The sequence below is a fragment of the Pezoporus wallicus genome, unplaced genomic scaffold, assembly GCF_028554395.1.
Source record: "Pezoporus wallicus isolate ANWC-B61680 ecotype Strahan unplaced genomic scaffold, APGP_CSIRO_Pwel_v1 contig_5552, whole genome shotgun sequence".
In the NCBI taxonomy this organism is placed as follows: Eukaryota; Metazoa; Chordata; class Aves; order Psittaciformes; family Psittacidae; genus Pezoporus; species Pezoporus wallicus.
In genome coordinates this window covers 5,287,660-5,306,488 of record NW_026640754.1, presented here as the reverse complement: position 1 = coordinate 5,306,488, position 18,829 = coordinate 5,287,660, and the positions used below count along the sequence as shown (strand labels likewise).

The following is an 18,829-nucleotide window of genomic DNA, read 5'->3' as shown; positions in this document are numbered from 1 at the left end:
GTGCATGTGAAGTGTGGGTCAGAAATGGGAATTATGAAAGAATTCATGTTTCTGTGAATCCCTACAAGAATATAGATGGCAGGAATTCAGTGCAGCAAACAGCACAGTGTGGCAGGATTGCAATGCTGTACTGCAATGAGTGAAAAATTTGGCAATTTTCTGGCAAAAAGTAAAGAAGCCACCCCAGCCTGATAAAATCATGTTTTGCTTCTTTCACTGCAAAGCGTCACTCCCCCCCCCCCCACCCCCCCAGTTGCCTGTCTCTGGAAGTCGTTTTGGATTAGGCTGTGAAGATGGTCAATCTTACTGCAGCATGAGCACTGAACTTGCACTTGTTTGCCTGGTTGTGCATTGAAATGGAAAATGAGCATAAGAAACTTCTCCATACAGAAGTGAGCAAGCTATGGCAAAGGAAGGTCTTGATTCATTTCTTTGAGGTCCCTTTCCAACAGACACATTTCCTGCAGTGATTTTCATTTAGTGTGCCTGTTGAAGATGAGTTATGGCTGTCAGGAATGGCGTATTCAAGTGAATGGTTCATGTCTGGTGTGCTGAAAGAAAAAAGACTAAAAACTATCCTTTTACTGTTATGACAAACACACCAACAAAAACACAAAACTCTCAAAAGCTGAGTTACAACAGAAGGTGAAAACAGAAATTGTCGATTGCTTTCCAGCTGAGGAAATCTCTTCATTAAACCTGGGCTGAAAAATCTGTGCTGACCACATTGCTGAGATAAAAGACCATTACCTGAATTATTTAGCCAGCTGTGCAAACAGTTGCGTAAGACTTTCCCAGATGAAAATGGAATAAAGACCCCTTCCCCATGGAAGGCAGCCATCAGATAAAGCAACAGGAGAAGTAGACCAGCTGTTTGAATTTAAGCTTGAGTTGTCTGACACTTGATTGAGCAGAACAGAGAAATTTAGCTGATACTGATACTTTTAATGCCCTTCCAGCCTCTATGGTTTTGTGAATTTGCATTTTCTGCCCAAATTCCATTAAAAAAATAAGTAAATAGATGAATTCCTATACAGAATTTGATTTGAGCTGCAGTTAACTTAAGCTCCTTCCTAGAAGTATTCCTGGACCTATTTTCTGTAATTCCTATTCACCCACTGTGTTCTTAGAGCTAGGCACAACAGAAAGGAAAAGGGAAAAGGAGAAGGAGAGGGAAAAGGATTAGAGCAGGAAGGGAAAGAAAGAAAGGAAGCTTTTTCTTTTAATATGTTTAAAATTCTGTAACATTCAAAAGAATATAGATTTTTTTTCTTATGCTTAACAATATTTCAGACAAGAACAAAAAAAATGCTACTCTTTTTATACAATAGTAAAGAAAACACACTTGTCATAATTTACAAACCTACTAACATGCATCAAGTTGTCATTTATGACACATTTGCTTCCTTCTTCTTAAGCAAACAAAATACTAGCAAGACATACAGCTCTCTTATTGTTTATGATTCCATTTTTAAAAAATACATCTGTTGCACCTCAGAAGAAAGTTATAGTTTAATATTTTGGGTTTCCTGATACATTTATACTGTGAGTTCACAACCAAGGTGAAGTCAAGTAGGCTGTGTGAAATTAAAGGAATAAGTAAGTGCATATAGTATTTCAATTAATATTATTTTTTAAAAGGCAGGTCATACATGAGTAGTTACGAATCCACTGAAGTGAAGTGTGTATCTCAATGAGACTAAAGAAGAAATGCCAAAAATGAAAGGAGAAATCATTTGTTTGCCCATGCATCTGTAGATTATTTTCACTTCTGTCATTATTAGAAGGCTCATTCAGTCACTCTTCAGACAAATCAAAAGTAAAAAAGCCCATCAAAATGAGGAAGGCAACTCAGAAATGCAGGAAAGTGGGAAAGTTAACAAATTTTGTTATGTTGAAGTTGAGAATCTTTGCCTCTCATTCAACAACCCCCCTAATAGTTAAAGATGGTCAGAACCAGAGCTCCCAGTAAGTTGCCATGTACTGTTTTAAATCAGTGGAGGACAGAAGAGCTCCATATGGGTGACAAAATGGTAATAAAAAAGGATGGGATATAAACTATGGCTTTGTTTCCTTTTGATCAGCAAGGTAACTATTTTGTTACTGGTTTAGCAGTGCAGTGTTTCCTTGACAAGATGGCTTCTCTTTACTGTTGTTTTCCAACTGTTAATTCACTATTTGGGAGTAGCTAAGCTTATAGTATGCTACAGGTCATTGAATACAAGTGAAAGAACATATTTGCAAACCAACAGTCTTTAATGTTAAAGACAATTGTCCTTTATGTAAATGTGAACTTAATGGCCTCAACAAGCTGAAGGAGACATTTCATTGACAGGTTAGGACAGATTTTTTAGTATGTGTCAACATAATTAATACACACCTAAAACAACAGCACACTGCACTTCTGAAAGTCATCTTTGAGCCTTCTGTTCTCACCTGACAAGAAGCAGCATCTTGCCATGTAGGGCTTTAAATGAATAGTTTGAAACAAGTAGGGTAATGTTCCATCAAATTTTAGGCACTATTGATAATTTGAGATGTATAGAGGAAATGCCAAATGTGTGTTGAATGAGAATGTAACAGTACTTTTCATTTTGCTGTCAAAATTATACATGTCTATATTACGAAAAGCATTCATGCCTCATTTCTCTATTACAGTATTCCAACTAGCAGTATAATCTGTAACCAGTTTTTAAAGAAATACATAATACACATTTGCACCGTATGTCTTGTTACCTGAAATGTGTAGGAACAGGCCTGCCTTGCTCTTCAACCTGACATGTTTACTGTAGCAAAAAACCCCACTATTACTGAATTTATTTTGGTTTTGTACTGAGTGTGCTGCAGAGGTCTGTGGAAAAACAGTATGGGTCATAACTCAGCAACTGGCATTAGCAGCAACCTTTACTGTATGCTTAATTTCTGTAACTCCCTATTTTATGTTGAAGTATCTTCTGATGTAAGACATTAATAATGCTCTTCAAGTTGGGTTGAGATAACTGTGCTCCAGACTAAGATACAATGCACATGAGGAACAAGGAATAAAGTAAGTAAGTAGGGCATTTCCATCCGTGACAAGGCTTACCAGGAAGTTACCACTGCAAAGTGAAGTGTCCTACATAGACTAGAACAGAAAATGGTCTGGGAAGGAATGTAATTAAAACTAAAGGAGATGAACAATGGAAGAGATACTTCCAGTAGGTGAAGAGCAAAAGGTCAAGAATCTGGGAAGCTGATTATGTCTCTGAGAAATTCTCACCGCAGAATTGGAAAACCAGCTGCTGTAGCAGATCATCCTGAAGAAAAAGAATTGGATCTAAGGGAAACTTCAGCTAGCAGCAGTGGCAGCTGCCCCTGCTGCTGTCCTCTGTAGTTACTGACCAAATATAAAGATCGTTCCATTAATGCAAACAGAAATGAGTTGATGGGATTAGTGCACATGAAGTCACACCCAGTAAGAAAGTTTCTGTTTCAGATTCTTGAAAAGTTTATGTGAGACTTGCTTTTAAGGAATTGGAGAGGTTGTTTGAATGGCTTTGCTATGGAGCCTGGCACAGGAGAAAGATCAGAGGGCTCCACGGCAACATGTGTGCCTGAGCTTGTGTTTAGATGAAAAGATCAAAGAGGCTGTGAAATGCCAAAAATAGGCACTCGCCCTCTAGACTTTAGATCTCACTCTTTTTAGGGCAATTTCAATATTAGAACACTAGGCAGATAAAAGAAATCTCTCAGCCTAAAACTGACAGTCTCGGATGAATAAATTCACCTTGGTAGCAGAATGCAAGGATATTTGAATGTAGTAAGAAAAATGGCAAAGGAATGCCCAAAGGTATGAGTAATGTTGCTGTGTTGAGCATTGATAAGACTTTGATTGCAAGTAAAAAGATAGCAAGTATAAGTATAGTATTGAATGTGCTGTGAACAAAATGAAGGACACACATTACAATCTGTCATAAAATGGAATATGCAGTAAATTGTAGAAAAACCTATTTGCTTGCTTTCTTTTTGTTCCTGGCTAGAAATCACATCTCAGTCACATTTTCTTCCTGCACTAGGACGCCTGAATTAAGAAATCATGGCTTTTAAGATTCTTTCAGCTTTAAAGTCATGTTTTGAAGAACATGAATGTGTAGCATGATTTTTTGCTGATCTTTGAACTCTCCCCCCACTGTAATAATATTAGGAGCTTATCTCAGGCTCATGATGTGCTTTCATGTATTTATGAAAGAAGAGACCAGTTCACAAACTGTGGGCACAGAGTCAAAAAATAATAATATGGAAGCAAGAATGCATAAACCAAGAATAGCGATGTTCAGAGCTGCATACTGCAGTGAAGCTGCACACTGTACTGAATACTACTCATGTGTAGCATTTTCCAATTCAATTGGTATGCTCAGAAATATGGTTATTTATTTCTCACAAATATTGCAATTCAAAGGGTGAAAAGTTCTTCCTGTGGGGAAATCTTACCTTTTGCGGCTTTAGTAAGCATTGTTTGAAATAAAGACCAGCACTTGGCTACTGGAATCAAAGCACGCAAGTAATTCCCAACAACATAATTTGATACCATTTTCAAACATAAAGCGGAAGATAGAAAAGGACGCTAATTGGACAATATACGTTCCCCTGGGAGTTTAAAGGAAAGCTGTGCATGAAAATAAAACAAGTTTATGCAACTGAAGAATGAGACTGAGGGTCATGAATAGGCTAGCAGTCACAGTCATGCAAAAGGAACGTTGGTATGTTTGTTTTGGTCTCCCACATAAATGCAGTATCTCGGCTTGCCAAGTCCTGTATGTGAAAAAAAGAGCCAAAATTAGGGCTAGAAACACACTGCAAGAAACTCCATTATCTTGAAATGTACTTAACTTCAAAAAATAAGTAAGTTTTCCCACTTGATTTCCCCGGCTTGCAGTAGGGTTTCTGATTTTTAAACATTCTTTTCTTTTTCCTGTTGCTAAGTGAAAGTCTTATATAAACAAAGGAAATCAACTGTGTTAAAAGGATGGAAATGACTGTATGAAAAAAGCTGTCAAATCTACAGAGTAAGCAAACTGGAAAAAAAACATTTCTTAACCTAATCCTTTCAGTTACAGCAAGGCTGTGCCGTACTCATGCTGTTCAGAGAAAGTTAGTGTGTTGGGGGTTAAAATTGTTTGGCATTAATTCTCTCAATTTAAGAAAAGGAGTTTCTGTAGCCTCAGTGATATGCTTGGGGCTTTTCTATTGGTTAATTTGTTGCGGGTTTTTTGTGTTTCTTTCCCAGAAGGAGCAATTTTGGTGATAATTGTAAGCATGAAATATCTAGCACACTGTGAAGACCTGCAGGGTCATGTTCTAGTTACTTTAAGAGACTAAAGCTTCCTTCAGCTTCCCACTACATGGTTACAGGAGACTGATGAAAAACTCCTGAGAGCAAACAGGTCATACGTGGGCCTGGAATCACCCTTTGGAGACTTGTTTCTCTCCTTTGCAGGTACAGGCAGGCTATGCTTTTATACCAGGAGCCTCAGCTGAACACCTAGGCTGACAAATAGAGGCTGTAGTATTGGAAGAGCTGATCTTAAAGGCAGTTTTCTGACCTGAAGCTCACATAATGCTTTATCTCTCTATACTGTGACCACAGTGAATGTTTGGATGTGAGCACGGTCTCGGATCTTGTACCAATGGAGTATATCTAACACAGCATAGGAAAAGACATTATTTAGACATCATAGGTCTACTTTAATTACAGAAATTGTATCTGCTTATTCATACTAAATGGATATATATAGCTGTTGGTTTAAAGAAATGTCAGTAGAGCCAGAAAAATAAGCATCTTGTGCTTTTTTTGTCACAGTTCTGAAACTGATCCATGGGAAGGTGATATATGGTAGCTGTTCTGATGTCCAGCTACAAGCAGCTTAAGTAGATTAAATACTACCCTAGATTCTTTCTCTTAATAATACAAAGGATGTGAAGCACTCGGGAACAGGAGGACAGGTGGTCTGCAAAATCATTGAATAGGAAAGACCCAAGAGACATTCTTCCTAAGATACCCTTTTTATGAAAAATTTTGAGGATTCCTACAGTAACAGCAAAATCTAGTCCAATAACAGCGAGTCAGTACAGAATGCTACGGAATTTAGCACCAGTAAATATTCTCCCTTTGAAATGGTGAATTAGATGTGCAGCAGGATCTGGTAACACTTCAAAGAATAATATGCAGAGCTGAAGATCCATCTGTTTGCTCTTGCTATCACCATTGAGGCTCCTGTATGTTAAGCAGCCTTTTGACTACTTCAAAGCATGTTCGAAGTCTTTGCTGTGCCTATCCCATGCACAAAAAAGCAAACGTGCCTTAACAGTACGAGTAGCTGGTATATTTGTTCATTTATTTTACTTGTAAATGAAAACAATTTGTTCCTGGTATGGATCATTTCTGGACTTTTTCTTTTCTTTTTTTTTTTTTTTAAGCTATGATAGTGAGGGCCGTCTCACAAACGTTACATTCCCAACCGGAGTTGTCACTAACCTTCACGGGGAAATGGAAAGGGCCATTACAGTGGACATTGAGTCATCCAGCAGAGAGGAAGATGTCAGCATCACTTCCAACTTATCATCAATTGATTCTTTCTATACAATGGTTCAAGGTACTGTAAACAAAAGGGATTTTTGGAAAGGAGAAAGAAATGGATTGAAAGGGGAAAAGGTACAGAAATAGCACGAGGTGAGATTTTAGCTTGAAAATAGCATGTGGCATCCCAGCAGCAACATCCTTGAAAAAGTCAGTAGTCATAGCCTTGGCTGACATTGTTTAGTGTGAGGTGTCCCTGCCCATGGCAGGGGGGTTGGAACTAGATGATCTTAAGGTCCTTTCCAGCCTAACTATTCTATAATTCTATGATAGTATGCTTAGGATTAGGCAAAAAATGCCTACTGAAATAGCAGAAAATATGTTTTGTGCCAGTTCCAAGGACATATTCTGAGAGTGGGACTTTTTTTAAATGTTTAAGTGACTTTAAAGATAGATCCCAAAGGCATTTGTGCAGATGTTCTTACCAATCTCACCCTGGGAATTTGTTACCATTGGGTCAGTTATGTGAAGTCAAGCTGTTACATGAACGTATTTCATAAAGCGTGCAGAATAAAGGCAGGCTCTGAACCCATGTAAGTAACCTGTGCATCTCTTTTTTGCCTTTCCAGATCAGTTAAGAAATAGCTACCAGATTGGTTATGATGGCTCACTGAGAATCCTGTACGCCAGCGGCCTGGACTCACACTATCAGACAGAGCCGCATGTGTTGGCTGGCACTGCCAATCCAACAGTGGCAAAGAGAAACATGACCCTCCCAGGAGAAAACGGGCAGAACCTGGTGGAGTGGCGATTCCGGAAGGAGCAAGCCCAGGGAAAAGTCAATGTGTTTGGCCGAAAGCTCCGGGTAAGCATGCAAGCATATAAGGTATCTATTGCATTCTCATTAAGTGAGAGGAAATTTAAACACATTCCTGTAGGTATTGCCATCCAACAACCACAGAATATTTACTGTAGACAAGCTTACTGTAGAGCAGGAAGCACTTGATTTTATTACTTGATTTATTGGCTGATTTTCCTTATTGATTGCTCTTTTCTGTTGACTTTAAACTGTTGGTTTTAGCCTAGAAAACCTTGGAATGAATCAGGATGAAAGAATAATTTTCTGCTTTCCCTCACTATTTTTGTTTCTGGTACTGAATTCACACATCTGACTTTGAATCTTGTTTTAAATTATTCTACCTTAAGTTAGCACAGCCCTAATACTTACTTATTGTAGAAAAGGTGTAACTGTGTGTGTATGTGTATGTCATATTCCTATAACGTATCTCTATACCATTTTGTTGGCATTTCTTCTTCCTATGTAGTTAATAAAATACAAGTAGGAAGCAAACTATGATTTATGACTGCCATTTGGTAAAGACAACATAGATTAAGCATTTAAAATTGTGTTGCCAGGAAACCATTTCAAGACCGTATCAGAGGTCTGACTTACTCTTAGAACTGAACTCAGTTCTTTAAAATAAGGCCTAGGCAGTATATCAAATGAAAGTAATGTCAGACCACTCGACATCTAAGAGGTAACATGCCATTTTAAATCTTAAAATATTTTGTATCTATCTTCATTTGGGATGAGAAAGGAGGGAACGCTCTCACGCACCTTATATTCCTCTCTATCACTAGTTCTGCAAGAAGAATGGATTTTTTAAGAAGGAAGAATGACTGTTCACAGTAGCTGCTGGTTCATAGGCACGTCATAATACAGTAGGATAATACACCTGCCAATTCATTTGTGAAAGAAGCCCAAGAGAAAATAAAATAACCATACGAATGGCATTTGCTTTGGCAGTAAAACAAATCACCATGAGTCCAGTTCTCAAAAGTGAAGAAAAATTTTGGCATTCAAGTGCAGAGGAGGTAAAATAAATGTCACAGGCAACTTGGAAGACTTAACAGGAAAACAGGCACAGCAGAGAGAAGGATAGATTTAATAAGACGGAGGGGGAAGTGAGAGATTATAGATTAGGATAAAATAGTAGTAATTAAAAGTATATATACAAAAGAGAAGTAGGGCATGTGGAGAATATGAGCTAATAAGAGAAAAATGCCTCCAAGGAGAAGTAAAGAAAGAAACTTGTCAGCAAAGTAAAAAAAAAAAAAAGAAGCTGTTTTGAGATTGATTTACATGGGAAGATATTACAGAAATGTCACTTGGGGGTGGGAAGGGATGTAGGAAAAAAAGAAAACAACAGAAAGAAGAACATGAACAACTTAGGGAGCTTATCATTTGCATCTACAGATACATCAATAACATTTTGCTGCAAAGAAGACAAATGTAGACCAAAAAAAAGTGGCAAAATGTATTGCCAGTAAATGTACTCATATCTATGACCCTTTCACTGCGTTTTATATTTATGTAGTATCTAAAATCACCAAGTACACTCTCAGGTACTATCTTGGTTTTCTATCTTGTATTAGTTCTACCCACTATTAGTAGTCTTTATGGAGAAATTAATTAGGAATTATGTCACCCTCCCTTAACTCAACAATCATATCAATCTTACTTTTGTTCAGACTCGTATCGTAATTGTCCAATACACTAGTTTTGTCCCTGAACCTGTATATTTGGTGCGTAGGCTGGCCTTTGGCAGAAGTCCTGACAGTCGTCTGTGTGAAAGAGCCTTTTGTATTGAGACCAGACAGACCTTCATTCACAAGGGTCTCAAATAAAGGAACTGGTATAAGCTCTTTCTCAAGGGATGCATCCAGAGTAGGCAGGTAAGATAGAAAAGGGAGCTCACAGGAAGAGTTTGCTCTGCCTCTTCCTGAGACCTGACATGCTCCAAAGCTCTGCTGAGGTCCCCAGTTTTCACATTACCTCTTGAATCAATCTGTAAGGCACAGCAATAGATACCTGCTTTTAATAGGGGATCACAGTCAGATTTCATGCTTCTCACCGGAAAGAAAAACGGGAATTAAAACAAAGCAGGATAGGTGGACACCTAAATTACTGAAATGCATCAATAAGGACAGTCTGTAGGGACTGTCAAGAGACTCAGTTTTGTGTTGCTAATTGAAAATTTCCTGAATTACTATCTTTATGCTAATGAAACCCAGAGGTTTCAAATATATTTGGAGCATGGCTGTCTTAGACATAATAAAACATTCAGGTTTTGCTGTAAAAGCATTTTGGTAGCAGAGCCATTGTTAAGAAATGCTTCAGTAGAAGGCAGTACTTTAGCTGACATATGTTATTCCAGCCCCATACTGTCCAATGAAAGAAGCTATATCACCAAATCTTGTTGTTATTATAATTGCCATCTGCATTACAAGATTATGCGAGCACAGCCAAAATTCCACCAAAAGATCACATGTCTGAATGCAAGAGCTCTGTCAGCAGAGTTTGGCTGGAGAAAGAAGAATTTCCTTTCTTTCCCCTGTATCCTGCCCTTACACAGACCAGACAGATGGAAAGTGAGAAGTCAAGGGAGATGTTATTATCCCATTTAGCAGATACAGCAGTGAGACAGCCAGATTAAGTACTTTGCTGCAATTTACACCGGAAAGATGTGCTTAGCCAAGAAATTAACCACAATTGCTTGGACATCTGCCTTAACCATAAAACCACCCTTTTCTCTTTGCCAATTCAGAAATCAGAAGTGCCCATTCTCACTTCAGTGTCTAAGCATGAGAGGTAGACAAGAAAATTAATAAATATCATAATTAAGTGTGAAATAAGGAAGGGAAGATGGAGAGAAAGGGAGGAGAAAAAATCAGGGAAGCAAAACAGGCAAGGAGACAGAGAGATGAGTGCAGGCAAGTGTGGGAGAGGCTGAGAAATAAAAGCCAGAGATAAGAAAGATTTAAGAGTGAATTTAGGCAAATGGGCAAATATTAGATGTTGGAAGAATTAAACAAAAACTACCTAAAAATGAAGAAGTCCAAGAAAATTACAATAAGGAAGTGAATGGGAGTGCTTCATAGTTGAGTTTAACCTACATCTAGAATCAGTCTTGTCACATTAATTTTTCAAAGTATATTTAACATTTGATGGCTCATTAAATAGGTAGAGTAGCTATTCTGCATCTGCTAGACTTTGTGTTCCTTACTTAGATGATTTACATGAAAACTTGACTTTTGTTCCTGAATTGATAGTGGAGACTTTTGTCGTGCCAGTGATTTCATAGTAAAAAAGAGAAAGGTAATGTAGATAGATATAAGCAGTACTGAACATTTGTAAGGGTTTTTTTCCGTATTTGCCTACAACATATCACCAGCACTTTAATATGGTTTATGCCAATAATAAAGAATCTAATTTACATTGATCTTTTAGAAGCTTATCAGCCTTAGTGTATAAGTACCAACAACCATGATACATGGGTTTTTGAATATGCAGCCCTGACAAATGCAAAAATCCTCCAGCCGTTTCTTTGGTCAGGATATCTGTTGTCTTGTTCTTTTCTGGATGCTATTTAGGTGTCTTTCTTCATCTCTTTATAATGTATGCATCAAGTATTTGAAAAAGAATTTTTAAAAAATCCTAATACAGATACCTGTATGTGTATTTGTCCTATATGTTAGCAAAATACAGTGATGAAAAATCTTAAGTACTAGTGTTTCACTCCCAGATGGAGTAACTTTTAAAAGACACAGCAGATACAAAGGTGGTTTACAGATGAACAAAGAAACCCTTTAGTGTGAGAATGCTGGAAACCAATTCAATGCAGGTGGGGGAAACAGTGAAGTGCAAAGATACCAATGTGGGAAAAGTAAACCAGATTTGATCCAGAAGGGGAAAGAAAGTCTGTGTTCTAAAAACTATTTAATCTTAATTTGAAGATTTAACATGCTTTTGAAGATCTTAATTTTGTATTTACTGTTTTGAAAAATACTTGCTGTGAAACATTAGGATTTAATCTTTCTTAGAGTGAATGTTATGAACTGGACAAATGGTTGCTGGGAATGTTTTGACAATAATTTGCTATATGTACTTCAGACTGCCTACAAAAGAAGTATTTTGTTCACTGAAATGGCCCCATTTATTACAGAAGTTTTTGGTGCACATCTTTCAGTGTTTCCTTAACAGTTGAGTAAATATCAAGAAAGAACACATTGCAACAGATTCAGACTCTTCATATAATGAGACCTTCTAAAGTAGATGGTAATATAGTGCCTTACAGTTATACCAAGCAGTTGCTAAAATAATTTAAGCACACAGCAAATCAATCACTGTAAATTGTATTTAAAGAATAGCTAGCTTTGTGGGAATAATAGGTGGCTAGGGTTTGAACAGCATGATTTATTGTGTCATTTTGTTTACTTTAAAAAGGTTAATGGCAGAAACCTCCTTTCAGTTGACTTTGATCGAACCACAAAGACAGAAAAGATCTACGATGACCACCGTAAATTTCTGCTGAGGATTGCCTACGACACGTCAGGGCACCCCACTCTGTGGCTACCAAGCAGCAAGCTGATGGCTGTCAATGTTACCTATTCATCCACAGGTCAAATAGGCAGCATACAGCGAGGGACGACTAGTGAAAAAATAGAGTATGATGGACAGGGAAGGATAGTGTCTAGAGTGTTTGCTGATGGGAAAACTTGGAGTTACACATATCTGGAAAAGGTAAAGAACACGCAGATTTTAAAAAATGCTTCTGATGTGCTGAAACTGCAGCATCTGACTGCTGTATACAAAGCAAAAATAGGTAGTAGAAGCACATTTCAATTACTCTAAGTATCAACATGTGATTCCTAGGGGAATGTTTCACAAAATAGATACGTAAACACACTGTAGCTAATTGCTAGGAATTGATGTGGTTTTAAATTATTCAGGCCACCAACTAACAAGAAGCATCTGTATTTACCTTTTATCTTAACACTTAAAATAAGGTACAGAGACTAGATCTCTGCAATGCAGTCAGTTGAAAATAATTTGTTTGTAAATTCTTCACTGTTGTTTTTTTCCCTACCAAGAAACGCTTTTCTGTCTAAATAGTTACAGCTGTCAATTTGTACTTGCTATATGTTGTAGTATCAAAATAAACAAGAGGCAGAAGATTAGAAATCTTCATTATATATCCCTGAATGATATCTCTCCCTCTAGAAATATTTGTGAAAATCCCCCTCATGAGATCTCTCGCCTGAAAGAAAGAATCCATTTCTTTCTGGGGTTAAATATATTTCTATTGAAGCCATTGCTCAGAAAATACTGTTTACTAGTCACTGCAGACATAATTTAATCAAGACCTAGGATACATAATAGTCACACATCAGAAAAATGTCAGAATAATTCCAAGTAGCTTCTTTTGATATGAATAATTAAACAATTGTTTTGCCTATGTCTTAAAAGCTTACAGAACAAGAACACAGTATTCAAGGATCTCTGGCTATTCAAATTCTTCAAAATGATCTCTAATTGTAGGGAAGAATTTGTATCTCCCATATGTTGTTCTCCTCGTGAGTTAATGGCTCTAAGACAGTTTTACTTCTTCCCATATTAAACATGACTTATCTGAATCCATTGACAATCTGCTGTTTAGCTGTGAGTGCTTGATAAAAGAGTGATACAGTCATAACAAGTAGCAAATTATGAATGTGGAACTACTAATTACAGAACCCCTTACAATTAAGCATCCAAGTAAATTAGGCAGGGAGATGTTAACAACATGTAAGGTCAAGGATAACTCAATTAAAGAGGAGATAATTTTCTTAAGTGGGAATGCCACATTTTTGTGAAGAAATAGTATCGGTGTATGTGTGGGTGGGTGCTCCACCATTTGTCACATGGTAAAAATCTGTTCTTCATTTTCAGTCAATGGTTCTTCTGCTTCATAGCCAACGGCAGTATATCTTTGAATATGATTTGTTGGACCGGCTTTCTGCTGTCACCATGCCCAGTGTTGCTCGTCATACCATGCAGACTATCCGCTCCATTGGCTATTACCGGAATATATACAACCCCCCAGAAAGTAATGCTTCTGTTATAATGGACTACAATGAAGAAGGGCAGCTCCTTCAAACTGCTTTCCTGGGGACAAGCCGAAGAGTATTATTCAAGTACAGACGGCAGACCAAGCTCTCAGAAATTTTATATGATAGTACAAGAGTTAGTTTTACTTATGATGAGACAGCAGGAGTCCTGAAAACAGTAAACCTCCAAAGCGATGGTTTTATCTGCACCATTAGATACAGGCAAATTGGTCCATTGATTGACAGACAGATTTTCCGCTTTAGTGAAGACGGAATGGTAAATGCCCGATTTGACTACAGCTATGACAATAGCTTCAGAGTGACTAGCATGCAGGGTGTCATCAATGAAACCCCATTGCCTATTGATCTCTACCAGTTTGATGATATCTCTGGCAAAGTTGAACAATTTGGAAAATTCGGAGTTATATATTATGATATTAACCAGATAATTTCGACAGCTGTAATGACCTACACAAAACACTTTGATGCACATGGCCGCATCAAGGAAATTCAGTATGAAATATTTCGGTCATTAATGTACTGGATTACAATTCAGTATGATAACATGGGACGAGTGACAAAAAGAGAAATTAAGATCGGGCCATTTGCCAACACCACAAAATATGCTTATGAATATGACGTAGATGGTCAGCTGCAGACAGTTTATCTGAACGAAAAAATAATGTGGCGATACAACTATGACCTGAATGGCAACCTCCACTTGCTCAACCCCAGTAGCAGTGCTCGTTTGACACCACTTCGCTATGACCTGAGAGACAGAATAACTCGACTAGGTGATGTTCAGTACCGATTAGATGAAGATGGATTTCTTCGTCAGAGGGGTACTGAAATCTTTGAATACAGTTCAAAGGGCCTTCTTACTCGAGTTTACAGCAAAGGCAGTGGATGGACAGTAATTTACCGTTATGATGGACTTGGACGACGAGTTTCCAGTAAAACTAGCCTTGGACAGCATCTCCAGTTTTTTTATGCAGACCTTACTTACCCAACCAGGATAACTCATGTTTATAACCATTCAAGTTCTGAAATCACATCTCTCTATTATGATCTGCAAGGACACCTTTTCGCAATGGAAATTAGCAGTGGAGATGAGTTTTACATTGCATCAGACAACACGGGGACACCATTGGCTGTTTTCAGTAGCAATGGCCTCATGCTTAAACAAATTCAATACACTGCCTATGGAGAGATCTATTTCGACTCTAACCTTGACTTCCAGCTGGTAATCGGATTCCATGGAGGCTTATACGACCCACTAACCAAGCTAGTCCACTTCGGAGAAAGAGATTATGACATACTGGCAGGCCGGTGGACAACACCTGATATTGAAATCTGGAAGAGAATTGGGAAGGATCCAGCTCCTTTTAATTTGTACATGTTTAGAAATAACAACCCAGCCAGCAAAATACATGATGTGAAGGATTATATCACAGGTAAAAGAAAGTTACTTAATTGCAGCTTAGGGGTGCTGGACCTATAGACATCCAGTTTAGATTGGAATTCACGATTTTGGTACCTAAGTATGTCCTATTTAGAAAAGTTCTTTATGATGAAACATTAAGCACTTCACTTAACAATGAGAACAATTAAAGCAGACACCCTTATCAGGAACTGTGAAATAACAAATGGGTGATCTTGAAAATATCTCATCTAGCTTTGGACATTGATTTAGGTACCTGCATAACGGAGTAAGATCCATAGGCAATCATTAGCTTTCAGGTAACTAAACCTAAACCTTTTGCCCTGCGTAGTCCTTACGATGCTTTAATATTAGATTCTTGAACCAAAAAGATAAATGAGAGCATCTCAGTATACAGAGAGGTTGGCTTTTCCAAAGTACATTTTGGAGTACCAATGGAATACATCTCTTCCTCTCACACTTACTGAACTGTAACACAGGGTGCCTCAGCTAGAGATCTCAGGGCATTAGGAAAGAGGAGCCCTAGGTTGCCTTCCAATACTGCTATGCATTACCCAGTGCTCTTAGAATGAAAAAAAAAAAAAAATAAGACTCCTTGAGCAAGTACAGGAGTAAGAACCACTCAAGACTCTTCATGAGAATCTCCTTACATGAGGATTAGACTCAGGTTTCTTCACAGCTGTGGGCTACTGAGCAGTAAAAGGTGCATATTCATGGACCAGAAAGAACAGAGAAGAGGGAGTGAGACTGTGAGAGGTCTTTCTGTGACCAGTTTAACTCACCAAGGCAGAATATTCTCACTGGCAGTTGGTTAATATCTACCAGGGTAGGTTTTTGCAAGGCTACTAATGTGAATTGGCTGAGAAAGAGAAGTCCAATAAGCTTCAGCAGGGCCAGCACAAAGTAATGAGTACATAGCCAGAAGCAGGGAAGGAGGCAGAGCATATAAGAAAAAAGAATGTGAATTTCTCTGTGAAATGTGAATGTTAGCAACAAAAAGCTGCTAACATGCCATTTCTTGTATAACTGAGTTCTTAGGGAACCTGTATGCTTTTTGTGGGTCTAAAGTTCCATTATTCTACATATAAAAAAAAAAATGACTGCATGTCACCAAAATTTTCTGAAAAATGCCTAACTTGCATTTGAATTTTTGTATTTGAACAGATATGAATAATCCTAAATATTTTATATAGGCAGTGCCAGACTACAAGAGGGGCTCAGCACCACTTACTTATGAGGCTACCACTCAGAAAAGCATCCTGGGAATCAAATGGGTTTGCATTAATTTAACAAACAGTAGTTATTAACAGGGTTGCTAATGGGCTGCCTGGGAGCAAGATAATAACAGACCGTTGGCTCTGTCCTCTTTCAGCAGCGTGTGCTTAGGGGATGCAGTTACAATCAGATTCTTTGTGGCATTGAAAATTATGCACTTATTGCAAAAATGGCCCTCAAAATACAGTTTTAGTTGTTTTCTTAACATCTTTGATGTATGGATGCATAGACACATTGCTCGTATAAGGTTATCATTACAATTAGTAATTTGGCTGGCTTGTAGTTTTAGATGCCGAGCCTCGTAAGACATATAATTTATCTGGAAAGGTTAACATGATTTTAATGTAGATATTTTTTATTCTTGTAATATTTGAAAAAATGTAGTTCCTTGTTCCCCTTATTTGGGGTTTTCTTTAGTGGAAACTATTAGACTTGATAAGGAGCACTCTGACAACTTCTGCTAAGCTTTGTATTTAGACAGGGTAGAAGGACAGAAACAAGGCAGAGCACCTATTCTTGCCCAACAGTTGTTAACTAATTAATTGTTGGCATCCCTAATCTATTTATTCTTAACAGAATATAAAAGGTATAAATAATGTTATCTAATGCTAATTTAGTATCCTGTCTGCTTACTGATGCAGCTATAATACATTTCATTAGCTTCTTCATCTTGAAGAGGGGGAGATTTCTCTTGAACCAACGCAAAATACCTACCAAATTATTTAAAAGGTAATTGACCATTTTGGTGTTATTTCAGGGGTAATTTGAAGACATTACAGTAACACATACATAAGAAAAGGACAGGATGTGCTCTGCAGTACTGTTTTGCTTTGTTTTAAACTATTGATGAAGGTGGAACATAAAGCGTGTTCAGCCTGACCATGAAATCTCAATTAGTTTAGGCAACCTGGGAAGGAAATCTCACCTTAATTGTGCTCCTGTAGTTGTTCTGAAAGTCACTGAGGCCTTCAAAATCACTGAAGCCTGCAATATCTTTCAAACAAGCATAGTGCAACTCTTACATAGAACAGAAGTTTTCTTCCGTTTTTTTTTTTATCGGCTTGCTATTCTAGCTGTAGCACAAATCTGAATCTATACATATCAAAATGACAATTGTTGAATAACTTTCATGTTATAGAAGGAAATCAACTATGCCAAAAGCTATTCCATGTAAAAATAGCATAATTGCAAAATACAGAACAATGATAATATTTTTCTTCTTTAATAATTCTCTTTCAGATGTTAACAGCTGGCTGGTGACATTTGGTTTCCATCTGCACAATGCCATTCCTGGTTTCCCCGTTCCAAAATTTGATTTAACTGAACCTTCCTATGAACTTGTGAAGAGCCAGCAATGGGAAGACATACCAGTAAGAAACAAAACTAAACATACAAACGGAACAAGACAGAATGTGCCCTTCTATTCAGATCTTAACTAGGCATGGATGATCCTGACAGTGTTACTTGCTAAGTTAAATCTGAACAGTGCTTTTCAAAAACCTCTAATTTTTATTTACTTTTTGTAAGAATTAGAGATAGTGTTTTTTTCTTACAATTTGCTAAGTTAGGTACCATTTTAAATAAGCTTTTGTTTTCTTTCAGCAGTAATAAAATGCATAAAGAAAACAATCAATGGAAAGAAGTTTAAGGCCCTTTAAAGTTTCGTAGCAGAAACTACAGAGATTTGATTTGTACTAGCACACTGCCTGAAGGCAGAAACTGAACACTGTAGTAAAAAATAGACTGGGAAATAAACAGAACAGGTCATATAAATTATACATACAGGCACCACTACAATTTTACTTGTCTTTAATATTAACCATGTTTTATATGTAAAGATAAAATATTGAAAATGAAATTACCGGAGGTAAAACCCATTACATTACATAAAACCAAAACTCCTGGTGCTTATGAAGTTCTTTGGGAGGAAAAAAATGAACTTCAGTCCTGAAAACTTGCTACAGTTCTAAATGATGTAAGAAATAAATGTGGAAAATCTAAATCTGACATTTAAGAAAATTAGATTTACAAATCAAACTTACTCAAAGATCAAAGATCTATGCCCTCAAAACTCCTACAGATCTCAGTTAAGAAGAAGGTGTTAAGAGGCAGTAAAATGGGTAATCCCCTAAAGTGACATGATACATATATATGTGTGTGTGTGTGTTTTAATAGCCAGGGTTGAGTAACTGGGTTTGAGTAACAGACTTGAGTAACAGGAAAATACCTTAGAGCATAGCATGTGATTAGTGTCTCCCATGAGTGGTAGAAGCAATGAAGGAGGAGCATTGCAAGCACTCCAGGCAAAGTCATTTTATCAGGAGACAAGAGACCTGTCATCAGGCATGGCTGTGAAGAACAATCAGAGGTTGGTTATTTAGATCTCAAAAGCTAAAGAATGCAGTTATCCACTAACACCAGCAAGAAAGAGGTGCACCAGGAAGAGAACCAGTCTGGTCAAAGAGATAGAGCAGACAGCTAGTTTTCAAAAATCTTCAGGAAGGAGTTCAACAACATGAGGAGAGACAGGGACTTGTGACATGACAGAAAAAGAGAGAAGTGGGAGCAAAACAGAAAGATTCAAAATTCCCAGGTAGGAAGAAGCCGTGACTATGATATTCACTGTT

At 37.5% G+C, this 18,829-nt stretch overlaps 1 protein-coding gene across 8 annotated transcripts in view; it reads left to right on the top strand.

Moving 5' to 3' along the window:
• The window catches only part of TENM3 (teneurin transmembrane protein 3), an 830,895-nt gene that overhangs the window by 806,493 nt on the left and 5,573 nt on the right, over positions 1–18,829 (top strand). For all 8 annotated transcript variants that reach the window (XM_057420267.1, XM_057420268.1, XM_057420269.1 and 5 more), the window contains 5 exons: positions 6,457–6,632; positions 7,186–7,421; positions 11,844–12,140; positions 13,329–14,940; positions 17,442–17,572. In XM_057420267.1, coding sequence (XP_057276250.1) covers positions 6,457–6,632; positions 7,186–7,421; positions 11,844–12,140; positions 13,329–14,940; positions 17,442–17,572 — 2,452 coding nt within the window. The remainder of the gene's footprint in view (positions 1–6,456; positions 6,633–7,185; positions 7,422–11,843; positions 12,141–13,328; positions 14,941–17,441; positions 17,573–18,829) is intronic.